The sequence below is a fragment of the Lepidochelys olivacea genome, assembly GCF_965140295.1.
Source record: "Lepidochelys olivacea isolate rLepOli2 genome assembly, chromosome: 5".
NCBI lineage: Eukaryota > Metazoa > Chordata > Testudines > Cheloniidae > Lepidochelys > Lepidochelys olivacea.
Window position 1 is genome coordinate 131,526,904 of NC_140415.1, and position 27,100 is coordinate 131,554,003.

At 42.9% G+C, this 27,100-nt stretch overlaps 1 protein-coding gene across 4 annotated transcripts in view; it reads left to right on the plus strand.

Moving 5' to 3' along the window:
* HOOK3 (hook microtubule tethering protein 3) overlaps nt 1–27,100 on the plus strand; it is a gene marked incomplete at its 3' end in the record, with an annotated part of 143,297 nt that overhangs the window by 93,544 nt on the left and 22,653 nt on the right. For all 4 annotated transcript variants that reach the window (XM_084628916.1, XM_084628918.1, XM_084628917.1 and 1 more), the window contains exons 16-19: nt 3,997–4,084; nt 11,513–11,547; nt 20,260–20,342; nt 23,006–23,106. In XM_084628916.1, the coding sequence (XP_084485042.1) occupies nt 3,997–4,084; nt 11,513–11,547; nt 20,260–20,342; nt 23,006–23,106 (307 nt within the window). The remainder of the gene's footprint in view (nt 1–3,996; nt 4,085–11,512; nt 11,548–20,259; nt 20,343–23,005; nt 23,107–27,100) is intronic.

Consider the following 27,100-nt stretch of genomic DNA (forward strand, 5'->3'; position numbering starts at 1 on the left):
GTTAGCAAAACAGTCATGTTTTTCTCACTGTGGAGAATTTTCATGTTACTTTGAAGATAAAATCACTGGGATCCAGTCTTAGTTACTTCGGTGGAAACAGAATAATATCTCTAGTGGGCAAATGCTAGGTTTTCTTTGCTGCCTGAGTTTTAGCCCTTGTTCCTTTCTAAGGTTTTTGAAATGCTGGGCAGCTTTGAGTTACAGCCTATGAGATAGACCCATGTCCCTTCCCAGCTAGGGAGGGACAGTGGAGGGGAACTGGACTGAGTCCATTGTTGGTAGAGATCATCATTGTTTCCCTTTAGGGGACTATTGTTGAGGTCTCTGCTCAAGAAACCAGTCTTGATTATGACTACGTGCTAATGATTGACCAATGGGACATCTGCCTTTTTTTGAAGGGTCACTGAGAAGGTTGCAGCTCGGCAACTCTCACAGTTCCTGGAGTATTTGGATTTCCTTATATCTGGTCAGTCAGGCAGGCTTTAAATAATGAGGCATATATTGCATTTTGTTCACTCGTGAGTTACACCTCAAATCCCAAACTCAGAGGTCATAAATTTTCCTTCTGAAAACAAGCATTCAGTGAAATGGATATCAAAGTGGAATTGCTAGGTCGGGCCAGAGTATAGATTAGGCAGGTGATTCAAAAGTTGTGCCAAGAAACCTTTCACCAAACGGCTCCACACAGTTGGCTCAGATGCCAAGTTAGAAGAATCCTAAAGACTGAAGTTTTCTATATAGGTTATGACATTTTTCAGCAGTATCTTTCTTTACTTATATTTGGACATACTCATTTTTCATGAGGAATCTTGGATTTACACAATGGGAACCATGGTATTGATGCTAGTATTAAAGTCACTTGGTGGCTTCCCTGCCTCGTTGGCCTCCCAGTAGTCCTTGACCCAAAGCTATATGGTCCTGCTCCCTAACCTGTTCTCAGTTCTTCTCTGCCTCAGTATGTCCTATAAAGGACTCTGAAGAAAAGGGATTAGTGCAGGTCTGCAGAGGTGGTAATACAGTTAGAGAGGTCCATTTACAGGTAACTAAAATTTCTCCTTAATGAACTACCTCTGCAGACCTCCTCTGTTGGTAGAAGGGAGTATTGATTAGCCGGTAGTATTACACTCCAGCAGGAGGCCTTAGGAGTAATTCTGAGTAAAGACTGTAGAACTAACTGCCCTTTCAAACAGCAATCTGATCAAGTCCTAGAATTGAGAGGGTGGTGCTTTATAAATGTGTAAATTATACCTTGACTTTAGCAAAGCTTTTAATACGGTAAGTTAAAGAAGTATTGATTGGACAAATGGACTAATTGCGGGGGAGGGATAGCTCAGTGGTTTGAGCATTGGCCTGCTAAACCCGGGGTTCTGAGTTCAATCCTTGAAGGGGCCATTTAGGGATCTGGGGCAAAAATTGGGGATTGATCCTGCTTTGAGCAGGGGCTTGGACTAGATGACCTCCTGAGGTCCCTTCCAACCCTGATATTGTATGACTATAAGGTAGATAGAAAGCTGGCTAGATCGTCAAGTTCAATGGGTAGCAATCAACTGCTCGATGTCTAGTTGGCAGCCGGTATCAAGCAGAGTGCCCCAGGAGTCGGTCCTGGGGCTGGTTTTGTTCAATATCTTCATTAATGATCTGGATGATGGGATGGATTGCACCCTCAGCAAGTTTGCGGATGACACTAAGATGCTGGGGAGAGGTAGATGTGCTGAATGGTAGGGATAGGGTCCAGAGTGACCTAGACAAATGAGAGGATTGGGCCAAAAGAAATCTGATGAGGTTCAACAAGGACAACAGAGTCCTGCACTTAGGATGGAAGTTCAACAGAATCCTGCACTTAGGATGGAAGAATCCTATGCACTGCTACAAGCTGGGACCGACTGGCTAAGCAGCAGTTCTGCAGAAAACGTCCTGGGAATTACAGTGGACAAGAAACTGGATACGAGTCCAGCACCATGCCCTGGTTGCCAAGAAGGCTAACAGCATATTGGGCTGCATTAGTAGGAGCATTGCCAGCAGATTGAGGGAATAATTATTCCCCTCTGTTCGGGACTGGTGGGGCTGCATCTGGAGTTTTGCATCCAGTTTTGGGCCCCGCACTACAGAAAGAATGTGGACAAATTGGAGAGAGTCCAGCGGAGGGCAACAAAAATGATTAGGGGGCTAGAGCATGTGACTTATGAGGAGAGGCTGAGGGAACTGGGGTTATTTAGTCTGCAGAAGAGAAGAGTGAGGGGGGATTTGATAGCAGCCTTCAACTACCTGAAGGGGGGTTCCAAAGAGGATGGAGCCTGGTGGTTCTCAGAGGTGGCAGATGACAGAATAAGGAACAATGGTCTGAAGTTGCAATGTGGGAGGTCTAGGCTGGCTTTTAGGAGAAAACTATTTCAATAGGAGGGTGGTGAAGCACTGGAATGGGTTACATAGTGAGGTGGTAGAATCTCCATCCTTAGAGGTTTTTAAGGCCCAGCTTGACAAAGCCCTGGCTGGGATGATTTAGTTGGTGTTGGTCCTGCTTTGAGCAGGGGATTGGACTAGATGACCTCCTGAGGTCTCTTCCACCCTAATTGTCTATGACTAGGGCTTGATTCCCCCTGCACAGCCTGACAGATCTCATCTATAGATACATCTCGGACCAAGTCAGCAGAAGCAGCCATGCTCCATGTGGAACATGTCTTTAGACCTTCAGGAACTGGAACTCCAGTCTGATAATAGCAGAGCTAGTTCCATTTGAAGAGTCTCTGTGTAGAAAATGCTCTACCTAAGGATTCATTCCTATAAGCTACAAAAAGTTGGTAGGATACGGGTAATGGTTTAGTTTTGTCCAAAAGAAGACCTCTTTTGATATATAAGTTATGCAGTCATGGCTCACCCACAGGGCTTCGCAGTATTTTACAGAAAAAACAACTGTTTTAGTTACTCTGTTTTTTTTAAACTATTACTCATAATCATGAGTTAACCTGAAGTTACCAAATATACTGCATAATTGTTAAATGGTAGAACTATTTTAATCTTCTAGGTCATTTTTTTTAAAAGGAGAAAGACATAATAAGCTTAAAATGACATTTTTTAAATTTATTCTTTTTGAGTGATAGGAAAGAGCAGGCAAGTCATCACTGTGTGGGTTCATAAGAGAAAAAGCTGCATCTTTGACCCACTAATAATGAGTGTTACAGCTTCCCATGATGTCCAACTGGAAAGAAAGTCATATGAGGCATATCAATACCTGAAGTGTTCATGGACAGAGATGCTCCTGGACAGTGGTTCTCAGCCAGGGATACACGTACCTCTGGGGGTACGCAGAAGTCTTCCAGGGGGTACTCAACTCATCTAGATCAGTGTTTCTCAACTTCGGGGTTGCGGGATGGGTTAGGGGGTGGCAAGCAAGACAGTTGCTTGGAGCCCCATGTAACAGGGGCAGCAGTTGGGGGGGGGGAGGGGCAAAGCTCACTTAAATGCTTCAGCCCCAGGTGGTTGGACTAGGGCTTCAAATAAGGTTCACAAGAGAAAAAGAGGCTCAAGTATAACACACCAATTGATGTATTTTATAATTATATGGTAAAAATGAGAAAGTAAGCAATTTTTCAGTAATAGTGTGCTGTGACACGTTTGTACGTTTGTCTGATTTTTGTAAGCAAGTAGCTTTTAAGTGAGGTGAAACTTGGGGTACGCAAGACAAATTAGACTCCTTACAGGGATACAGTAGTCTGGAAAGGTTGAGAACCACTGCTGTAGGAAACAGCAGAAGAGTTTGGCCATAATCTCTCTAAAGGCTGTTGCAGACTTGGAATAAATTAATGTGTCTTTGCATCTCTTGTGTAAGTGGGCCAGTACTGGTGGGCACAAAATGTGTGTCTCAGACTTTTGAATGTATGGAACTGTCAGTATATTTAAAATTAAATTCTCTGAAAAATAAGCTCTAAAAGAGAGACAAAAATCACAGACACAATTATTCACTCCCTTTGAAAAGTAAAATTTGTATCCGTTTTCTAGGCTGGTAAATCAGAGACTTCTGGAGGTGCAGTCACAGGTTGAAGAATTGCAGAAATCTTTGCAGGAGCAAGGTTCAAAAGCTGAAGATGTAAGTAGAAGTGCACATCATACCTATATTCAAGTACCCACAGTTATCCTAACTTGCCCCTTATGTGATACCAGCTACATATTAAATTATGACGAAATAGTCCAGATGCAAATTTCTGGCAGCTTTTCATGTTCCCAAGTTTAGATTTCAGCAACATGGCCTAAAATTAAACTATACCTACTTCTTGTAAAACGAGACTCTTGTCTAAAACAAATTACCATGTGTAGAAAAGAAGTGAAGTTCATTCCCTGTCTTGTCATCTTCAGTGTCCCTGTTCCTTTGGTAAATTCAACATTAATTTCAAATTCTGTTTGTACTCTGTAGATTAGTGAGATTTAGAAAATCAAGGCCACACTATGTAAATTCACCACTCTCAGTACCATTTAGTAAAATATACTGTGGTTTTTGTTTGTGTTATTTTCCTGAAGCAAAGTCCTTCCTTACCAAAGAAAACCCAGGAATTGCTGTTATAAATGTACCTGCATAGTGCAAATTAAGGTTGAGATTTTACACGTGCCAGCGCCAAGAAATTCAAACCATCAGCCCTCTTACGAATACAGTATTGTCCCTTCATGCATGCCTTGATAAACCTGACTGCCTTTTTAATGCAGTGTGGGGCAAAGGTACAGTTGCTGTGGAGGCATAGCTTAAAATTCTCCACTGAGAATTGTTTGTGCAGATCCTGCTTTTGAGAGCACATGTTTTAAAACCCACAAGCTCCAGAGCTCTCAAGAAAGCAGTAACCTTTGGGGTTGTGTGTATGCTCTCTTGCATATCCAAATGTATATTACTTTCTAACCCATAGGCGCAAGTCTTCAAGCTGTTGCTTTCTTCTTCGCTGTTACTGTTTAAAAGCAGACTTAGGGCAGGTCTACACCACGGGGCTAAGTCGACCTAAGTTATGCAACTCCAGCTACGTACCTTAGGTTGACTTACTACGGCGTCTACACTGGCGTACCGGAGTCGACAGGAGAACAATTGGCAGTTGATTTAGTGGGTCTTCACTAGACCCGCTGTATCGACCCTACTGTGGATCGATCGCCACAGCGTCGATCCACGGTAAGTGGAGATAGGCCCTTTGTATGTAGCTGCTTATTTTGTTTTGAATTTCTTATTTTAATTTAATCTAGTGTTTACCAGTGTAAACTACACCAAAATAAACCATACTTACCTATAATTAGTTATAGGTTTTATATATACAATTTTTTTTAAAAAAATAAGTAGTGTAGATAATTTATTTTGAAGGTAGGTCTATGCCATTCTATTGTTCGAAGACCTACTCTGTGCCCTCAGTTACATGGATCAAAGACCCAGTTTTTCTTGGTGGACCTGGAAAATTGGAAGATCAGTATTGTAATCCATCTGGAAATGTGGGGTGTTTTTTAGTTGTTGTTGAAAGTTTAAGTAGTTCCATTTCCTGTCCCATAAAGCAGTAGTAAAAATATTGTTTATTTCTGAAGTCAGGCACTTCTGCAAATCCAAGTACATGTGCTCCTAACATGTGATCTGCATGGAGACAGAAATAGTTCATTTTGAGGGTGCGGGGCAAAGACAGAATTACGTGGGAATTTTTTTCCTTTGTTTCTTTATACAGGTAAGAAATCACTGGCAAAGCAGTTTTCTTTTCCTAATTTCTTTTGAGGTAGAGATAAATTAGTTATTAAATGTTGTTGTTATTTTAAAATCCACCTCCTGAATATTTTTTCCAGAGTTTCTTTTATGATAATTGTGTGCAGCTGTTTAAAACTACAAATGCTTTTTGTGTAATGACAGTAGGATAAAGCTGACTTCTAATTGCCTTTGAGTATTTGTCATAAACGAATAAACTGTTTCCCACATGGGAGAAAAAGGCAAAACAGCTGGTGGGAGTTTGCTGGCGGCTGTAGGGAAATTTCTCCTAAAGTGAATGAAGGTTTTGAGCAGGGCCAATGGCAAACAATTGTGAAACTTTGGGAAAATTAAGATGATGTCAATTATTTTTAAATGGAGAAAAATAATTTTTTCCTCCTATCCAGTATAGTAGATTCATAGATACTAAGGTCTGAAGGGACCATTATGATCATCTAGTCTGACCTTCTGCACAATGCAGGCCACAGAATCTCACCCACCCACTCCTGTGAAAAACCTCACCTATCTCTGAGCTATTGAAGTCCTCAAATCATGGTTTAAAGATTTCAAGGAGCAGAGAATCCTCCAGCAAGTGACCCGTGCCCCATGCTACAGAGGAAGGCGAAAAACCTCCAGGGCCTCTTCCAATCTGCCCTGGAGGAAAATTCCTTCCCGACCCCAAATATACCTCAGCTAAATCCTGAGTATATGGGCAAGATTCACCAGCCAGACACTACAGAAAATTCTTTCCTGGGTAACCCAGATCCCACCCCATCTAACATCCCATCACAGGCCATTAGGCCTATTTACCATGAATATTTAAAGATCAATTAATTACCAAAACCATGTTATCCCATCATACCATCTCCTCCATAAACTTATCCAGTTTAATCTTAAAGCCAGATAGATCTTTTGCCCCCACTCCATCCCTTGGAAGGCTATTCCAAAACTTCACTCCTCTGATGGTTAGAAACCTTCATCTAATTTCAAGTCTAAACTTCCCAATAACCAGGTTATATCCATTTGTTCTTGTGTCCACATTGGTACTGAGCTTAAATAATTCCTCTCCCTCTCCGGTATTTATCCCTCTGATATAGTTATAGAGAGCAATCATATCTCCCCTCAACCTTCTTTTAGTTAGGCTAAACAAGCCAAGCTCCTTGAGTCTCCTTTCATAAGACAAGTTTTCCATTCCTGGGATCATCCTCGTAGCCCTTCTCTGTACCTGTTTCAGTTTGAATTCATCCTTCTTAAACATGGGAGACCAGAACTGCACACAGTATTCCAGGTGAGGTCTCACCAGTGCCTCGTGTAACGGTACTAAAACCTCCTTATCCCTACTGGAAATACCTCTCCTGATGCATCCCAAGACTGTAGTCGTAAGGGTTACTTGTAACAACAATAGGTACAACATTTTGAGACAGAAATGTGTTTTTCAACTTGGCTATGGCCTTTAAAAGGGTTTGCTATACATTTTTGTAGCACATCACTTCTTTACTTAGTTATTTAACTCAAATATATTTGTTACTGTCCCTGAAAATCTTTCTATAGTGCTGTAGGTATGTGCAGCAACCTCAAATGGGTAAAATGTGCCATATAAATATCAGCTTGACTACAGAGCAATACAGAACTCATGCATAGGGTGCATAATGCATCCTTTTGCCTAATCTGCCATCACTGATAAGTTATAACTCAGTTCTCACCTTTGCACCTCTTCTTTTTAGTGTTTATATTGTATCCATCCCAGTGAGATTACATGTCCTTTAGAGTAGGAACCTATCTCAGTTGTGTTTCTAATGCACAATTCACATCTTTGGCGTTGCACAAGTAATAAAAATAAAAGCAAATGCATGCAGGCAAAATCAACTCCGTTAAACAGCCACTTGTGGTCTCTACATAACTGATCAGAGCACTAAGTGGGACACCCAGATTTGAATCTTGGTTTAGTCTTCTACTCCCAAGACCTGAAGGAGACTGGGCACTACTAATGCCTTGATCCTTCCTCTTTGAAGTCAATGGGAATAATTGAGTCCTAAGTGTCCAGGGATAAAATACCTTGTGACTATTCCACATCTCCTTTACCAGGTGATATATACAACAGTTTGTAACAGTTGTTTAAAGGAGCCATATGCCTGTCTTCCATTACATTTGGTACAGAGACAGCAAAAGTAAAAGGAAAAATTCCAAGGATGAAAGGACCAAAAACCACACAGGGTTGGATTCTTAGTTGGTGTAAATTGCTGTAATGCCATTGAAGTTGGATTTTCACCAGTTTGTACCACTTGAGCGTCTGGTCCATAACCTTTTGCCAGAATAGGAAGTATATCAAGGAAGTCCCACTCGGAAATAATCAGAGCCTGTCCTCAGAAACAGGGAGGAGAGTGAGTGTAAAAACAGTGTTTTAAAATGCTTAGACCAGCTGAGAGTTTTTCTTGGACTGCACTTAAATGGTCCATACTTGGCTGTGTAGTTAATCCCCTGTTGAGGGGAATTTGGAGGTAGAGCAGTGACTTCATCATTGTACCTTTGCTGGTTATTATTATTTGAATTACAGTAGTGCCTAGTAGCACCGGTCAAGGCCCAGGACCCCATTATACCAGGCACTGTACAAGCAGAACAAAAAGGTGGACTCTTCCCCCAAAGAGCTTACGTTGTTTGGCTTGTATATAATGATGATCAGTGTGAATTGAAAATAGTAATGCAGATTAATTTGACGTGAGATGTTCTGCTCAAAGTCACTCTCCCCAAAATAAATATTTTTCTACATCATGGCCCACAGGTCATAGAATCATAGAATATCAGGGTTGGAAGGGACCCCAGAAGGTCATCTAGTCCAACCCCCTGCTCGAAGCAGGACCAATTCCCAGTTAAATCATCCCAGCCAGGGCTTTGTCAAGCCTGACCTTAAAAACCTCTAAGGAAGGAGATTCTACCACCTCCCTAGGTAACGCATTCCAGTGTTTCACCACCCTCATAGTGAAAAAGTTTTTCCTAATATCCAATCTAAACCTCCCCCACTGCAACTTGAGACCATTACTCCTCGTTCTGTCATCTGCTACCATTGAGAACAGTCTAGAACCATCCTCTCTGGAACCACCTCTCAGGTAGTTGAAAGCAGCTATCAAATCCCCCCTCATTCTTCTCTTCTGCAGACTAAACAATCCCAGTTCCCTCAGCCTCTCCTCATAAGTCATGTGTTCCAGACCCCTAATCATTTTTGTTGCCCTTCGCTGGACTCTCTCCAATTTATCCACATCCTTCTTGTAGTGTGGGGCCCAAAACTGGACACAGTACTCCAGGTGAGGCCTCACCAGTGTCGAATAGAGGGGAACGATCACGTCCCTCGATCTGCTCGCTATGCCCCTACTTATACATCCCAAAATGCCATTGGCCTTCTTGGCAACAAGGGCACACTGCTGACTCATATCCAGCTTCTCGTCCACTGTCACCCCTAGGTCCTTTTCCGTAGAACTGCTGCCTAGCCATTCGGCCCCTAGTCTGTAGTGGTGCATTGGATTCTTCCGTCCTAAGTGCAGGACCCTGCACTTATCCTTATTGAACCTCATCAGATTTCTTTTGGCCCAATCCTCCAATTTGTCTAGGTCCTTCTGTATCCTATCCCTCCCCTCCAGCGTATCTACCACTCCTCCCAGTTTAGTATCATCCGCAAATTTGCTGAGAGTGCAATCTACACCATCCTCCAGATCATTTATGAAGATATTGAACAAAACCAGCCCCAGGACCGACCCCTGGGGCACTCCACTTGACACCGGCTGCCAACTAGACATGGAGCCATTGATCATTACCTGTTGAGCCCGACAATCTAGCCAGCTTTCTACCCACCTTATAGTGCATTCATCCAGCCCATGCTTCCTTAACTTGCTGACAAGAATACTGTAGGAGACCGTGTCAAAAGCTTTGCTAAAGTCAAGAAACAATACATCCACTGCTTTCCCTTCATCCACAGAACCAGTAATCTCATCATAGAAGGCGATTAGATTAGTCAGGCATGACCTTCCCTTGGTGAATCCATGCTGGCTGTTCCTGATCACTTTCCTCTCATGGAAGTGCTTCAGGATTGATTCTTTGAGGACTTGCTCCATGATTTTTCCAGGGACTGAGGTGAGGCTGACTGGCCTGTAGTTCCCAGGATCCTCCTTCTTCCCTTTTTTAAAGATTGGCACTACATTAGCCTTTTTCCAGTCCTCCGGGACTTCCCCCGTTCGCCACGAGTTTTCAAAGATAATGGCCAATGGCTCTGCAATCACAGCTGCCAATTCCTTCAGCACTCTCGGATGCAACTCGTCCGGCCCCATGGACTTGTGCACGTCCAGCTTTTCTAAATAGTCCCTAACCACCTCTATCTCCACAGAGGGCTGGCCATCTCTTCCCCATTTTGTGATGCCCAGCGCAGCAGTCTGGGAGCTGACCTTGTTAGTGAAGACAAGGTCCATCCAACAGACTACATATTGTTTGACTGTTTTGTCACTAACATGGGCACGCCTTCAAAATGACTCTTAAAAACAGCAACTACTATCCTATGAAACTCTAGTTTGAGTATGCTGGTTCACATATTTGCTTCTTTACTACTTTTATATTGTTTGTTTTTAGTGTGGAGGCGGAAAAGCATTCATCGGATACGTCTGGCCTGCAAATAAAAACCCACAGCAGGCCTGTGACAGCTGACTCAGGCTCGCAGCGCCCGGACTATGGGGCTGTTTCATTGCAGTGTAGACTTCCAGGCACAGTTGCAGCTGGGATGGGATAGCCCCGGGTGTCTAACTGCTGTGTAGACATACCCACACGCTTGAACGCTGTATAGATAATTTGTGCTAGCTTTCTAAAAGTCCCCAGAAAATGAGACAGGATAATGAAACGATTAAGGACAGAGAGGAAGGGAAAATGTGCATATATTCACCCCACCCATAAATAGTTTTAACTTTTTCTGTTCATGAGTTACTAAATAGTTTCTTCTCTTGGCTGCTGTTTTTGCTTCATACTAATATGTTCTCTCTGTCTCTTGGCATGGGTTTCTGCTCAAGGCTATTGTGAGTATGGCTTTCTGTTTCATTAACACTATTATGTTTTTAGGCATTTATGGTTTTGATAAAAAATGAGATGCTTAAATATGTAAAGTTACATTTTGTCACAAATGAAAAATTATTTTGAAGCTTTTTTTAAAAAAAATGTTTATCCAGCTGTGACTTAACCACAAGGTACAGCTTAGGACACCACAGGTGTAAGGTATTTGTGCATCTGTAGTCAAACAGTAAAGACATGAGAACAAAGAACAGGGGGAAAAAATGTAAAGAAAAAAGTTGAGGCTGAACTCCTGTCCCTACTGAAGTCAGTGGTGAAACTTCCATTGATTTTGGTGGAACCAGGGTTTTAGACCGATTTATTTTAAAAGTGATGTTTCTTTAATGCTTTAGTAGTGCAACTCTTCAGGAAAGCTTGCTGCGCTGTCTTTTAGTTTCAGATAAAGAAGTTTGTATTACCCTGCAAACATACCAGAGCATGGAGAAAAGAAAACAAATGAAACAGAATTTTTTTTTTAATAAATTGATCTATTCAGTATTGCTCCAATTTCAGAGAAATGGTTGTAAAGCCTCCTAACTTCCGTGTGATCATATAACTGTCAAGGGAAGGATAATTACTACAGTACCATAGAGAACTGCTGTAAATGTTTGCTATAAACAGAATGAAATGAAAATATGGCAGCTTTGGTATAAATATAAAATTATGTTTTTCACCATAACTGATATAATCTAAATTTCCACAATTTTTTAAATAATTAACACACTTAACTTTCTATTTTAGTCAATTCTTCTGAAAAAGAAGCTCGAAGAACATCTGTAAGTAATAAAACTTTCCTGTATTGTTTTTGTATTATGAAATAAAAATACTGACTTTCTGTACATTGGAGAATGCTTAGCCAGTAGCAATAGCAGGAAGGTAGCCACTCATTAATGATCTGGAAGATATGTAAGCAACAGAAGTGTAGACAGTCAAATATACCTAAGGAAGCCATTATTCAAGTATTATTTACATCTTGTAGAGAAAGACTTTGCCAAAGAAAAATAATTAAGGAAGAATAATCATTTTATGGTGTTAGAAAATTTGATTAAAAATTTTGTAAAGCTTAAATCAAGAGGAATAGTTCATGGTGTCCTGAAGAAAGCACTTTAATATAAACAGTATTTACTTGTCCATTTTTAAGTATACGTTATAGCAGTGGTTCTCAACCATGGGTATGCAGAGGTCTTCCAAGGGGTTCATCAACTCATCTAGTTATTTGTCTAGTTTTACAACAGACAACATAAAAAGAACTAGCAAAGTCAGTACAAACTAAGATTTCATACAGACAATGACTTGTTTATACTGCTCTATGTACTATGCACTGAAATGTAAGTACAATATATATATTCCAATTGATTTATTTTATAATTATATGGTAAAAATGAGAAAGTCAGCTATTTTACTGTGACACTTTTGTATTTTTATGTCTGATTTTGTAACCTTTAAGTGAGGTGAAACTTAGGGGCACACAAGACAAATCAGACTCCTGAAAGGGGTACGGTAGTCTGGAAAGGTTCAGAGCCACTGCATTATAAAAGATAATAAAAAATAAGGTAGGTGAGGTAATAGCTTTTATTGGACCAACTTGTGTTAGTGGAAGGTACAAGCTTTTGAGCACAGTTCTCTTCTTTATGTCTGGGGAAAGAAGAAGAGTGTCCGGGCTAAATACAGGCTGGGACAGATTAAGCAGAAGGGGTAATGCATTTGGAAGTAGTCACTTTAAATGAAGTAGGCAGCTGGGGGTCAGATTGTTGTTCATAAAGGGTTTGAAGTGGGCAATTAAGGGTAACAGGCAGAGTGCTGTGTTATAAATTGCTGTAATGAGTCATAAACCAATGTTCATGTAAGATCATGGTTTTTGGTGTCTAGCAGAATTATAAATTTTAATTTCCAGGCTCGCCTTTTGAAGGTGGTGTGCTGGTTGCCTTTGATCTATCTAGAGATCATGCAGGAAACCCAAAATAACCATCAAAAAACCTGATGACAGACATCCAACACAAAAACAGAAAGTGGAACCAACTACGTCAGCTCCACGACCAACAGAACACCACCTCTCGGAGAAACTAAGACACTATTACCCATCACAGGACAAAAAGCAATGGGCTTAAATTGCAGGAAGGGAGGTTTAGGTTGGATGTTAGGAAAAACTTCCTAACTGTCAGGGTGGTTAAGCACTGGAATAAATTGCCTAGGGAGGACAAATCTCCATCATTGGAGATTTTAAAGAGCAGGTTAGACAAATACCTGTGAGGAGTGGTCTAGATAATACTTAGTCCTGCCATGAGTGCAGGGAACTGGACCTCTTGAGGTCATAGAATCATAGAATATCAGGGTTGGAAGGGACCTCAGGAGGTCATCTAGTCCAACCCCCTGCTCAAAGCAGGACCAATCCCCAATTTTTCCCCCAGATCCCTAAATGGACCCCTCAAGGATTGAACTGACAACCCTGGGATTAGCAGGCCAATGCTCAAACCACTGAGCTATCCCTCCTCCGTCCCATGGTCCCTTCCAGTCCTATGATTCTGTTGTATGGGGACACCACATGACACCCCAACATCATCAACCTATCAAGACTACTCCTAAACAGAACTGAAGTATCTGTACTCTGCAAGGTACTGATCTTCTGTCCCACCACAGAACCTGATACTCTACTAACATGTGGAGAACTAGAAGAATTCTTCCACTGACTCCACCTCAAGGAATTTTTTCACAACAAGGACATCGCCCACTGCCCCACTAACAGTCATAAGAAAAAAGAATAATCTGACTGAACACTCTCCCCCTGCCCCCTGGATGAAACCACACACTGGATCATTACATTGATTACTTCAGGAAAAAAACAGACTCTGAAATCCTCAACAAGCATTATAACCACCACAGTCTCTACCGCCAAGAGGATAGTTATACAGTCCCTGAAATCAGCCACCAGATCAAACCTTCAGACAAAGCAGGTGCTGTCGTAGTTCTTAATTGTAATGATGGCATCAACACAGACAACTCTCTGACACAACCTATCATAGAATATCAGGGTTGGAAGGGACCTCAGGAGTTCATCTAGTCCAACCCCCTGCTCAAAGCAGTACCGATCCCCAATTAAATCATCCCAGCCAGGGCTTTGTCAAGCCTGACCTTAAAAACTTCTAAGGAAGGTGATTCCAGCACCTCCTAAGGTAACGCATTCCAGTGTTTCACCACCCTCCTAGTGAAAAAGTTTTTCCTAATATCCAACCTAAATCTCCCCCACTGCAACTTGAGACAATTACTCTTTGTTCTGTCATCTGCTACCACTGAGAACAGTCTAGATCCATCCTCTTTGGAACCCCCTTTCAGGTAGTTGAAAGCAGCTATCAAATTCCCCCTCATTCTTCTCTTCTGTAGACTAAACATCCCCAGTTCCCTCAGCCTCTCCTCATAACTCATGTGTTCCAGTCCCCTAACCATTTTTGTTGCCCTTCGCTGGACTCTCTCCAATTTATCCACATCCTTCTTGTAGTGTGGGGCCCAAAACTGGACACAGTACTCTAGATGAGGCCTCACCAGTGTCGAATAGAGGGGAACGATCACGTCCCTCGATCTGCTGGCTATGCCCCTACTTATACATCCCAAAATGCCATTGGCCTTCTTGGCAACAAGGGCACACTGTTGACTCATATCCAGCTTCTCGTCCACTGTAACCCCTAGGTCCTTTTCTGCAGAACTCCTGCCTAGCCATTTGGTCGCTAGTCTGTAGTGGTGCATTGGATTCTTCCGTCCTAAGTGAAGGACTCTGCACTTGTTCTTGTTGAACCTCATCAGATTTCTTTTGGCCCAATCCTCCAATTTGTCTAGGTCCCTCTGTATCCTATCCCTACCCTCCAGCGTATCTACCTCTCCTCCCAGTTTAGTGTCATCTGCAAACTTGCTGAGGGTGCAATCCACACCATCCTCCAGATCATTAGTGCAGGTATTGAACAAAACCAGCCCCAGGACCGACCCTTGGGGCACTCCATTTGACACCGGCTGCCAACTAGACATGGAGACATTGATCAATACCAGTTGAGCCCAACAATCTAGCCAGCTTTCTATCCACCTTATAGTCCATTCATCCAGCCCATACTTCTTTAACTTGCTGGCAAGAATACTGTGGGAGACAGTGTCAAAAGCTTTGCTAAAGTCAAGGAACAACACGTCCACTGCTTTCCCTTCATCCACAGAACCAGCAATCTCGTCATAGAAGGCGATTAGATTAGTCAGGCATGACCTTCCCTTGGTGAATCCATGCTGGCTGTTCCTGATCACTTTTCTCTCATGTAAGTGTTTCAGGATTGATTCCTTGAGGACGTGCTCCATGATTTTTCCGGGGACTGAGGTGAGGCTGACTGGCCTGTAGTTCCCAGGATCCTCCTCCTTCCCTTTTTTAAAGATGGGCACTACGTTAGCCTTTTTCCAGTCGTCCGGGACCTCCCCTGATCGCCATGAGTTTTCAAAGATAATGGCCAAAGACTCTGCAATCACATCCACCAACTCCTTTAGCACTCTCGGATGCAACGCATCCGGCCCCATGGACTTGTGCACGTCCAGCTTTTCTAAATAGTCCCGAACCACTTCTTTCTCCACAGAGGGCTGGTCACCTCCTCCCCATGCTGTGCTGCCCAGTGCAGTAGTCTGGGAGCTGAAAGAAGACCACACATCACAATTCACCCAGGAGTTTAAAGATACCATCAAATCCTTTCCCAAGCAACTCGAAGGAAAACTCTACAACATCATCCACCACGAACCACCCCCAGGGACCTTCTGCGTGCTTCCAAAGATACACAAACAAGGGAACCCAATTAGACCCATCGTATCTGGCCATGGCAATCTTATGGAAAGAATATCAGGACTCAGAAACCTTCCTTAAACCACTCACCACACAAAGGGCTAGCTTCCTCCAAGATACTAACAACATCCTCCAGACTGTGTTCCCTCTAATTTTTCCCATGCATGTGTGGCGTGAATTCTGTTATATGCACCAATATGGAGGTGATGTTTAAAACATCACCTCCATATTGGTACAGATAACAAAATTCATGGGGTGGGGGTAGGACTGAGGGGTTTGGAGTGTGGGAGGGGGCTCAGGGCTGGGGCAGAGTGTTGGGGTGGGGGTGGGGGTTAGGGCTCCGCCTGAGGCTGTGGGCTCTGGGGTAGGGCTGGAGATGACGGATTTGGGGTGCAGGCTGCCCTGGGGCTACAGTGTGGAGAGAGGACTTCCCTCTAGCTCTCTCTCCCCACAGCAGCACCTGGGCTGGAGGGGAGAAGTGCTTCTACCCACTGCAGCAGCTCCGGATCTGGGGCCAGGGGAGAGGTGCCTCTCCCCCGGCCGCGGCAGGTCCGGGGCGGGCTCAGTTGGGGCCAGGGGAGAGGTGCCTCTTCCCCAGCTGCGGCAGGTCCCAGCTGGGGCTGGGTTGAGGGAGGAGGGAGGGGTGCCTCTTCCCCAGCTGCGGCAGGTCCCAGCTGGGGCTGGGTTGAGGCCAGGGGAGGGACGCCTCTCACCTGGCTGCCGCAGGTTCAGTGCTGGGCTGGGTTGGGTCATGGGAGGAGTGCCTCTCCTCTGGCCACGGCATGTCCGGGGCTGGGGGAGAGACATCTCTCCCTGCCATAGCCTTGAGCACCTGCGTGGCACTTAATAGTCCTCTGCAAGGCCGTACAGCTTAGAGGGAACTTAGCCTCCAGAAACTCCACGTTAACAACCTCCACCTGAACACCATGGATGTCACCTCCCTATACACCAACATCCCTCGCCATGACAGCATCGCTGCCATAACTCAAATACAAATAAGATAATAGACAGTGCTTGGAAATCCACCCAAAACACATCACAACACTCATCCATGTCATCCTCACCTGCAACAATTCCACATTTAACAATGAACACCTTGACCAAACCATGGGAACAGCCATGTGTACTAGAATGGCTTCCTAATATGCCACCCTCTTTGTGGGCCACTTCAAGGAAGAATTTCTGGAAAAGTGTACCATGAAACCAATGATATACCTGCTATACGTAGATGATATTTCCATCATCTGGACAGAAGTCCTAAACTCCCTCATATATTTCCACCACAACTTCAACACCCGCCACCCAACCATCAAACTATCTCTAGAACACTCTCTTGACTTTCTGGACACTACAATTAGTTTAAACAGTGGAACCCTACAAATGACTATATACAAGAAATTCGCTCATCACCATGCTTACCTCCACAGATCCAGCAACCACCCAGACATACCAAAAAATCTGTTATCTGCAGCCAGGCATTCATATACCACAGACTTTGAAGAGAGAGTCTGAGCTACACACCTAAATACACTATAAACTGCCTTCACTAAACAAATACACTCCACCAGAGAAGTAGATCACAGAAGAGAATGGGCCAACCAAATACCCCAAGAGAACCTGTTTTATTACAGAAAAAAAACATATTGACTGCACATTCCTAGTTGTCACCTACCACGCCACACTGGAACCCGTACGGGATATCATCAAACACTTACAACCCATGTTTGATAGGGACCACATCTTGAAAGAAATCTTTCCTGAATCCCCTCTTCTGGCCTTCAAACAACCCCCAGCCTTGCCAAGCTCATCATCAGAAGCAGCTCCCCACAGAGCAGGACACACCAACTAACAGTGGCACCAGACCCTGCCAGAAAAACAGATGCAAAACTTGCAGACACACAGCAGGAGAGATATCATACCCACCATAACATAGCTTTCAAGATTCATGGATCCTACACGTGCTTATCAGAACAGATGGTGTACCTCATCCAGTGCATCAAATACTCAGTAAGTACGTGGGTGAAACCAGATGTCGACTACACTCTTCAGTGTACTCACGCAGGAAAAACGATAAAAAACAAAAACACCCTAATACCTGTGGGTGTACACTTTTCACAAAGTGATCACTCCGTATCTGATCTTTCAGTACTTGTCCTCAAAGGAAACCTGCACAGCACCTCCAAAAGTTGAGCCTGGGAACTTAAAATCATAACTCGGCTGAACACCAAAAACCATGAATTTAACAGGGACAGTGATTTTATGGGTCATTACAACAATCTGTAACACACCACACTGCCTGCTACCCTTCATGCATAACTGATCTAACTCCCAGTTGCCTACTTCATTTCAAGTGAGCACCTCCAAAATGCATTACCCCTTCTGCTTTAACAATCTGTCTCAACTTCTATTTAGCTCAGATACTCTGCTTCCTTCCCCAGAGCAGAAGAAGAGCTCTGTGTAGCTCAAAAACTTGTACCTTCCACAAGCACAAGTTGGTCCAATAAAAGATATTACCCTCACCTACCTTGTCTCTCCCATATCCTGGAACCAACAGGGTTACAACACGACAAACAGAATAAAAGATAATATCTTAAAAATTTGATCATTTTGTTTTACCATTTACACACTTGTCTTAATTTTACACTTTTCTGAACTGCAGTTGTTACCTAAAGTTGTTCTTCAAGTGGTGGTCCCTACATGTATTCCATACGTATATGCGCATGCACACCATGTGCCTGAATCCAGAAATGTTTCTAGCAGTATCTGTTGACACGCACGTGCGTAGGGCATCCCCTTGTGTTCTCAGCCAAGGATATAATAGGGTGTGCGGGCCAATGTGTCTTCAGTTCCTTCTTACCACTGTGTGGCCCGAGTCACAACCCCTGTTCCTTCACACAGGGCTCTCTCTCTTTCAACCCACAAGTGGGAGTTACATAATGCCACACTCAGATACTACTTCCACAAATGGGGTACCCTGTGGTGGGACCTCTTTTCCACTTGTGAGAACTTAAAGCTGTCCCTTTATTGTGCCGGGGGGCCATGGGAGAGGACTCGCAGGGCGACGCTCTTCTCCTCCCCTGGACAGGCAACCTCCGCTATGCCTTTCCCCCCATTCCCCTCCTCCCACAAGTGTTACGCAAGATCCACTGGAACCGAACTACTGTAATACTCGTCACCCTATTCTGGCCCCATCAGTTTTGGTTCATGGATCTCCTCAGACTCTCCATCCACACACCACTCTGCCTCCAAACACTCCGGGATCTCCTCATACAGGATCAGTGCCGGCACCCCAATTTGATTTTTGGATGGGGCTCAAGGATAGACAGAGCATACTCCACTAAATCAGTGCATCCACCTACCTGTTTTCTGCCCCAAACCACATGCCTCCCACGCGGACAGGGTCCTGCATTCCCTCGACATCTGCCGTGTAAGTGGCATTCTATCTCCACAGGACTTACTCCTTTCGCTCATTGCCAAAACTATTTGTGGACGTTGCCGACCGATCCAAGGGCCAAGCCCTCTCCTCCCAATGAATCAAATGGGTCTTCAGGTGCATCCACGAATCCTAGGTATGATCCAACATACCACCACCTGATGGAGTCACAGACACTGTACATGAGCACAAGCAGCCACATTGGCCTGCCGTGCGAACGTCTTGTGGCAAGACATCTGTCGTGCAGCAACCTGGTGCTCTGTCCACTCGTTCACGTCGTACTACGCCATTGCACAAGCAGCGGCTACGGACACTGCTACGGGCCAAGCCGTACTGCAGACTGCACTTCCCATTGCATCCTCTCACCCACCTCCACACTGATTGCTGCTTGCTACTCACCCACATATGGAATAAGTGTAGGGACCATCGCTCGAAGAAGAAGAAGAAGAGGAGGAGGTTACTTACCTGTAGCTGGAGGTTCTTCAAGATATGTGGTCCCTGTCTGTATTCCAATACCTGCTGTCCGTTCCCTCTGCTGCGGACTGGACTGCACAGCCGTAAGAGGGGGTGCTGAAAAGGGGATGTGTGATCTGCGTCTCTTATACCTTTGGCTGCAAACACGTGTGGGTCAATGGACACTGCTAGAAATACATCCGGACTCCGGTGCGTGGTGTGCATGCCACCCACTTATGGAATACAAATAGGGACCCCACATCTTGAAGAACCTCCAGTTACAGGTAAGTAACCTCCTCACTTAATGACCTACTGGCTTACAAGAAGTGTATAGTCTCTATTTGGAGCATTGTGGGGGGTTAGCCAGTCTTTAATAATATCATAGCTGTCAAAATCATGTATTTCAAGCAGGCTTTGTACAGGTTATTGTAAATTATAAAGTAATTGTAGAATTTTGGACTCAGAATGGAGCTTTCTGATGTTACAACTGTGCATATACAGTAATGTTTTTTCTTCTGTTTTTTAAACAGTTCCATTCTTTGTTCATTCATAGAATCATAGAATCATAGAATATCAGGGTTGGAAGGGACCCCAGAAGGTCATCTAGTCCAACCCCCTGCTCAAAGCAGGACCAATTCCCAGTTAAATCATCACTCACCATGCCCTAGTGCCTCGCAGCCAAAAGTCAGCTTTGTTATAATTTCCTAGAATTGTAGAACCTGGAATTTTTTTTATTGCTTAATTTTCATTTGAGATGGAGAAGAGTGTTGGAACAATAATGTATCTTTTCACAATTTGTAACAGGGAGAAGCTGCATGAGGCTAACAATGAAATACAGAGGAAACGAGCTATTATTGAAGATTTGGAACCAAGATATAACAACAGTTGTGAGTTTTCCTCCATTAGAACACAGTCTTTACATTAAAAAGCTTGTATGTTCGGAGGGTCTTTAATTAACAGGGAACTGTAAAACGTTGTAAAAAAATGGATTGTAAATTTTTAAGTGTTTTATTGATACAGAATTATAGGGAAGTCTGACAATGGTAAGCAGATATTAATTCTTGCAGAGGAGACTATCAAGATTTACTGACCCTAAAGATACTGCTAATGTTTATAGAGAAGAAGCAGAGGTCACTTTACTAAAATCTTGATGCCCAGAGGAATGTCAAGTTAATACAGTTCTTTACTGGTCGTCATAACCTCAGTTATCCAAAATTGCTGTTATCTGAGATAGGCTCATATCCCTGGTATCTGTTACGTTAAAAATCCCTCCATGCTTATTAGCTCTCCCACAATATGCTGATACGTACTACATGTTGCGTCAACATGTGTTCAGATAGTAGACTGGAATGGTGCTGACAGAGTTGGAGGTTCAGAAAAATCATTAGAGTAAATCTTTGGACGCTGGTTGGTCAATGAGAATGTGGCTTTGGACAAGTAGGCCAGTTTGGGATTTCACAGTCATACACCAAGGCCCAATTGAAAAGGACTCTAAATGGTGTATTGCTTTTAGAAAAAAGGCAATTGTGTGCCGCCAGTACATTGAATAGGTTGGAAAAAAATAAGTGCCCCATCATCTTTCAAACAACAACGCCAGCATCTATCTGAAGGTGCCAGACAGGCTTTATTCATGAAAGGATCCTGTAAGATCTACATACTATTTTGTTCTGCATTAGTTTGACTGGGACACATTCCTTAGTTTTTTATCTTCTATAATATAAGACATATGGCTGGGGGACTCTGATAATTCAAAGATGTGGTATTGACTAGTCAGGCCTTTGTAAGATGTCAGCCCACATAATCCTTATGCCCACTGTGTCTGAGCGCGGGCACATTGATAGGGGATGGGCACACTTATGTATCTGTGGGGATGGGAGGGAAAATAGGCAGTGGGAGTGAGTGGCAGATGACAGTAAAGGGTTGAAGGAGGAAGTGACATTTTTAAATGGCTGCCCCTTCCCTCCCTCTCCATCATGCACATTATTGAAGATTTGGAACCAAGATATAACAACAGTTGTGAGTTTTCCTCCATTAGAAAACTCACCGAGAAAAGCCAAGCTGCCATTTCAGCAACAGTTTTCTCTGATTTTTCTAGAGTAAAAGCCAATCTGGGAGCTGTTCAATATTACAAATTTTGGTCTATTCATACAAGAGAAAAACTTAGCTCAAAAAGAGTTAAAGTTGAAAATGTTTTTCAGTGGAGTCCAATAACCGCACAAAATAATATTACACTTCACAAAAATTCCACACCTTAAAAATGATAAAATGTCTGGAAATAAAGAATATGGGGATTCAGCAACTTCCCCACTCGCTGAACCTCAATATTAAAGTATCTGACACCTTAAAGGGGCCTGATTTTTAGAGGGCAGGTACTTGGAATTTTTTCATAAAGGTGTCTCAAATTGAACACCCAAAAGCACTAGCAGCTTTTGAAAATCTTGGCCTAAGCTTTTATTTGGATAGGCCTAAATGCCATTTATGGAACCTTCTAAAGTTTTTGTACTTCAAGAGTTATCCTACTCTGAAGCGTCACAGTAAAAACTGTGTCTGTAATTAAATTTTTTGGGTTCTTTTAACAGTCATGAGTGGAAACAACTGAAAATATCTAGGATTGTAGGGTAGAGTAAGAAGCAAAATTTTTAAAATAGATAATATAACCTTTCTGACTATCCCTTTCTGACTCTAGTAATGATCAGTAAAGTAGATCTTACTTTTCCCGGTCACATTCTCAGTGTCAGGCCAGGAGAGGATGTTGCAAGTAAGATAAATGGGAGTGAGTGCCACAACAAAGTGTAATTGCAAAACAGATTATCAGGAGTTATGCCTGATCTGAGATTCTCCAAGAACCAAACACTTTTGTCATGCACCATTTGATCAGGGATGACAAAATCAGTCTCTTCAGACAAGTCCTTGGACGAACGATAATCTATACGGATGCTGTTGGCTAGATATCCTCATAAATCAACCCATTCAAGTGTCTGTACAATGAAACTGTCCTGCTGGTCCATAAAACTTATTTATAAAATGTTAAAAATAATTTGTTACTTTTATGTCACATTTTTGGTGAAATTCTTCAGTGTTACCTTTGGGGGAATATGTACAGGAGTTTTTTCTCCTATAGATTTCTTTAACTTATATTTGCCTTAGGTGAATTATACTGTCACAATGTTTTGGAACGTGTACTGCATTGCTAACCCTCACTTTTATGAATTAACAGTGAGTTGGCCAATAGTGACATTAATGAAGGGCACTAGTTATCCCTTTAATTTTCCATATGCTCCAATAGTAACGTTGTCTACAGGTTAATTATTTAACTGGTGCATACAGTGGAGTAGAACACACTGTTTCTCCCTACATGTGTTTCTGAGTTGTTGAATACTTAACCACTTTGTCTGCTGAATTAGTAGGACATTTTGCTATCCTGACTTGTGCTCTCCTTTACTGAAAAAATAAGTGCTAGCTATGGGTTTAATTTATATTTAAACATACAATATTAAAGTGTGTGTATTTTTAATATGACTTTTTTAAATGCGTTTCTCCCTACATGAAGCACTCAAAATTGAAGAATTACAAGAAGCTTTACGGAAAAAAGAGGAAGAAATGAAGCAAATGGAGGAACGATACAAAAAGTACTTGGAAAAGGCCAAGAGTGTAAGTGCATGGTGCTCTGAGCTTAGGTTTATGTTGCTCACCCCCTCTCTGTGGTAATGAAAATAAATAAAACAGATCTAACAATGTTAATCACCACAGGAAAGGAAGCTAATTAATGGGTTTTGTTGTACTTTTCAGTTTGATACCAATATGCTACATAGTATTAAGTTTCTCTTCCTGCAGAAGCCTCTACCTCAAATTCATGGTTGTGAAAACCAACTTCCCACTGCCCCTGTTCACCTATCTGTCTTTTATACAAACACCAATCCCCCCATTGGAAGCACCATATTCATTTACACCAGTGGTTCACCCAGTCCAGTATTCTGTCCTTGACAGTGACCAGCACCAGGTGGCACCTAGTAAGGTAACAATTTTGTGATAACCTGCCTCATGGGGAATCATAGAATATCAGGGTTGGAAGGGACCTCAGGAGGTCATCTAGTCCAACCCCCTGCTCAAAGCAGGACCAATCCCCAAATAAATCATCCCAGCCAGGGCTTTGTTAAGCCTGACCTTAAAAACCTCTAAGGAAGGTGATTCCACCACCTCCCTAGGTAACGCATTCCAGTGTTTCACCACCCTCCTAGTGAAAAAGTTTTTCCTAATATCCAACCTAAACCTCCCCCACTGCAACTTGAGACCATTACTCCTTGTCCTGTCCTCTTCTACCACTGAGAATAGTCTAGAACCATCCTCTCTGGAACCACCTCTCAGGTAGTTGAAAGCAGCTATCAAATCCCCCCTCATTCTTCTCTTCTGCAGACTAAACAATCCCAGTTCCCTCAGCCTCTCCTCATAAGTCATGTGTTCCAGACCCCTTAATTATTTTTGTTGCCCTTCGCTGGACTCTCTCCAATTTATCCACATCCTTGTAGTGTGGGGCCCAAAACTGGACACAGTACTCCAGATGAGGCCTCACCAATGTCGAATAGAGGGGGACGATCACGTCCCTCGATCTGCTGGCTATGCCCCTACTTATACATCCCAAAATGCCATTGGCCTTCTTGGCAACAAGGGCACATTGCTGACTCATATCCAGCTTCTCGTCCACTGTCACCCCTAGGTCCTTTTCTGCAGAACTGCTGCCTAGCCATTTGGTCCTTAGTCTGTAGCTGTGCATTGGGTTCTTCCGTCCTAAGTGCAGGACCCTGCACTTATCCTTACTGAACCTCATCAGATTTCTTTTGGCCCAATCCTCCAATTTGTCTAGGTCCCTCTGTATCCTATCTCTGCCCTCCAGCGTATCTACCACTCCTCCCAGTTTAGTATCATCCGCAAATTTGCTGAGAGTGCAATCCACACCATCCTCCAGATCATTTATGAAGATATTGAAAAAAACCGGCCCCAGGACCGACCCCTGGGGCACTCCACTTGACACCGGCTGCCAACTAGACATGGAGCCATTGATCACTACCCATTGAGCCCGACAATCTAGCCAACTTTCTACCCACCTTGTAGTGCATTCATCCAGCCCATACTTCTTTAACTTGCTGACAAGAATACTGTGGGAGACTGTGTCAAAAGCTTTGCTAAAGTCAAGAAACAATACATCCACTGCTTTCCCTTCATCCACAGAACCAGTAATCTCATCATAGAAGGCGATTAGATTAGTCAGGCATGACTTTCCCTTGGTGAATCCATGCTGACTGTTCCTGATCACTTTCCTCTCATGTAAGTGCTTCAGGATTGATTCTTTGAGGACCTGCTCCATGATTTTTCCAGGGACTGAGGTGAGGCTGACTGGCCTGTAGTTCCCAGGATCCTCCTTCTTCCCTTTTTTAAAGATTGGCACTACATTAGCCTTTTTCCAGTCCAGACTTCCCCCGTTCGCCACGAGTTTTCAAAGATAATGGCCAATGGCTCTGCAATCACAGCCGCCAATTCCTTTAGCACTCTCGGATGCAACTCGTCCGGCCCCATGGACTTGTGCACGTCTAGCTTTTCTAAATAGTCCCTAACCACCTCTTTCTCCACAGAGGGCTGGCCATCTATTCCCCATGTTGTGATGACCAGCGCAGCAGTCTGGGAGCTGACCTTGTTAGTGAAGACAGAGGCAAAAAAAGCATTGAGTACATTAGCTTTTTCCACATCCTCTGTCACTAGGTTGCCTCCCTCATTCATTAAGGGGCCTACACTTTCCTTGGCTTTCTTCTTGTTGCCAACATACCTGAAGAAACCCTTCTTGTTACTCTTGACATCTCTCGCTAGCTGCAGCTCCAGGTGCGATTTGGCCCTCCTGATTTCATTCCTACATGCCCGAGCAATATTTTTATACTCTTCCCTGGTCATATGTCCAACCTTCCACTTCTTGACAGCTTCTTTTTTATGTTTAAGATCCGCTAGGATTTCACCGTTAAGCCAAGCTGGTCGCCTGCCATAAAGTTCTTTAAATTTCTTCCATAGTTCTTCCATAAAGTTGGAAAGTTCTTTCCAACTCTAGTCAGTTAGTGGGTTGGTTTATGTCTGAAGCATAAGGGTTAATTTCCCTTTTTAATGTTTATTATGACAGCTATAACTGAGATATTCATAGAAATAGCTTATCCTACTAAGCTCTTTGCCTCAGTGAGTTCTATGGGTTAATTATGTATGCACGGTGTCAAAAAATAATTTGTCAGTTTTAATTTCTTTGGTCTCCCCTTCTTGATTTGAGAGGGTAAATAGGAGCACCCAACTGCCATTCTCTATGCCATTTATTCTTTTATATACCCCTTTATTGTGTCACCTTTTATTTATCTCTTCTCCAAATGAAGGATTTTTAGTACAGCCACATATGCAAGCTGTTCCATGCTTCTAATCACTTCTTTTCCCTTTTCTACCCCTTTTCTATTTTGCTATATCCTTTTCAAGGTGGGGTGCCCAAAACTGACGTAAAAAAATCAAAGTCTTCCTCAAGCCACAGATGGCTCATCAGGCTGATACAGTTTTATAGACATGTCAGTTTCCATAGCCAACAGTACACAAGGGACTGCTGTGACCTTTTACTTTCCTAATCCTATAGATCAAGTACCCATTTTGCAGCTGGGTGAATTGGAGGCGGCCCTTCAGTGTGAGATCAAGCGAAACTCAAACCCACAACCTTTGGGTTTGTAACTGAGCACTTTAATCTCTCGGCCATCACCCCTTGTGAAGGTGTGGGTATGCCAGCAGTTTTATAATGGCAGTATGGTATTTTCACTATTATTTTCTTTCCTATTCTGAATACACCCTAACATCTTGTTAGTTTTTTTGCATCCACTGACAGATGTTTTCACTGAGCTGTTCATGATGATGCCTATGTCTTTTTCCTAAGTGAGAAGAATTAATTTAGAACCCATCCGTGAGTTTCTAGTCCATGACAGAAGTTTACCTCTCCTCTTTTGTGACTTAATAGCCTCTTGTAAAGGATCTCAAAGGCTTTTTGAAAGTCCAAATAAATTATATTTTTCACTTCTTCTTTATCCGTTGTGTTACTGACTCTCTCAAAGCATTCTAACAAGTTAGAGGGGCAAGATTTTCACTTTGCATAAGCTGTGCTGATTTGTCCTGTTCATAGCATGTTGATCCAAGAGTTTTATATAACACTAGCTTTAATTATTTTTCAACAAATTTATGCTTTTTGTGACTTACTGATATTTCCATGATCCTTCCCTAGTGCCTTTTTAAAAAATGGATACAGTGATTATACCCAGTGTAGTGGCTAGATTTAATGACCGAGTACACAGTATCTTAGTAACTCAGCCACTTCATTGTTAATTTCCTTCAGGACTCTTGCATGAATACCATCTATTAAAGGAGGTTTATTAAAACTTAAATGATTATTTTGTTCCAGCATATTCTATTTGACATTTCAGTGTCTGACATCACTTCATCCTCATTACCTATGCGAAGTTCTGAAGTAGGCAGAAGACAGGAGGAGGAAGTGAAGTGGCTGTGTACATGCTAGCGCACACACACACGTTTACTGTTAAAAAGTTTCCAGCAACTTTCTTGGATGGAATTCGAAATCTAGGCCACT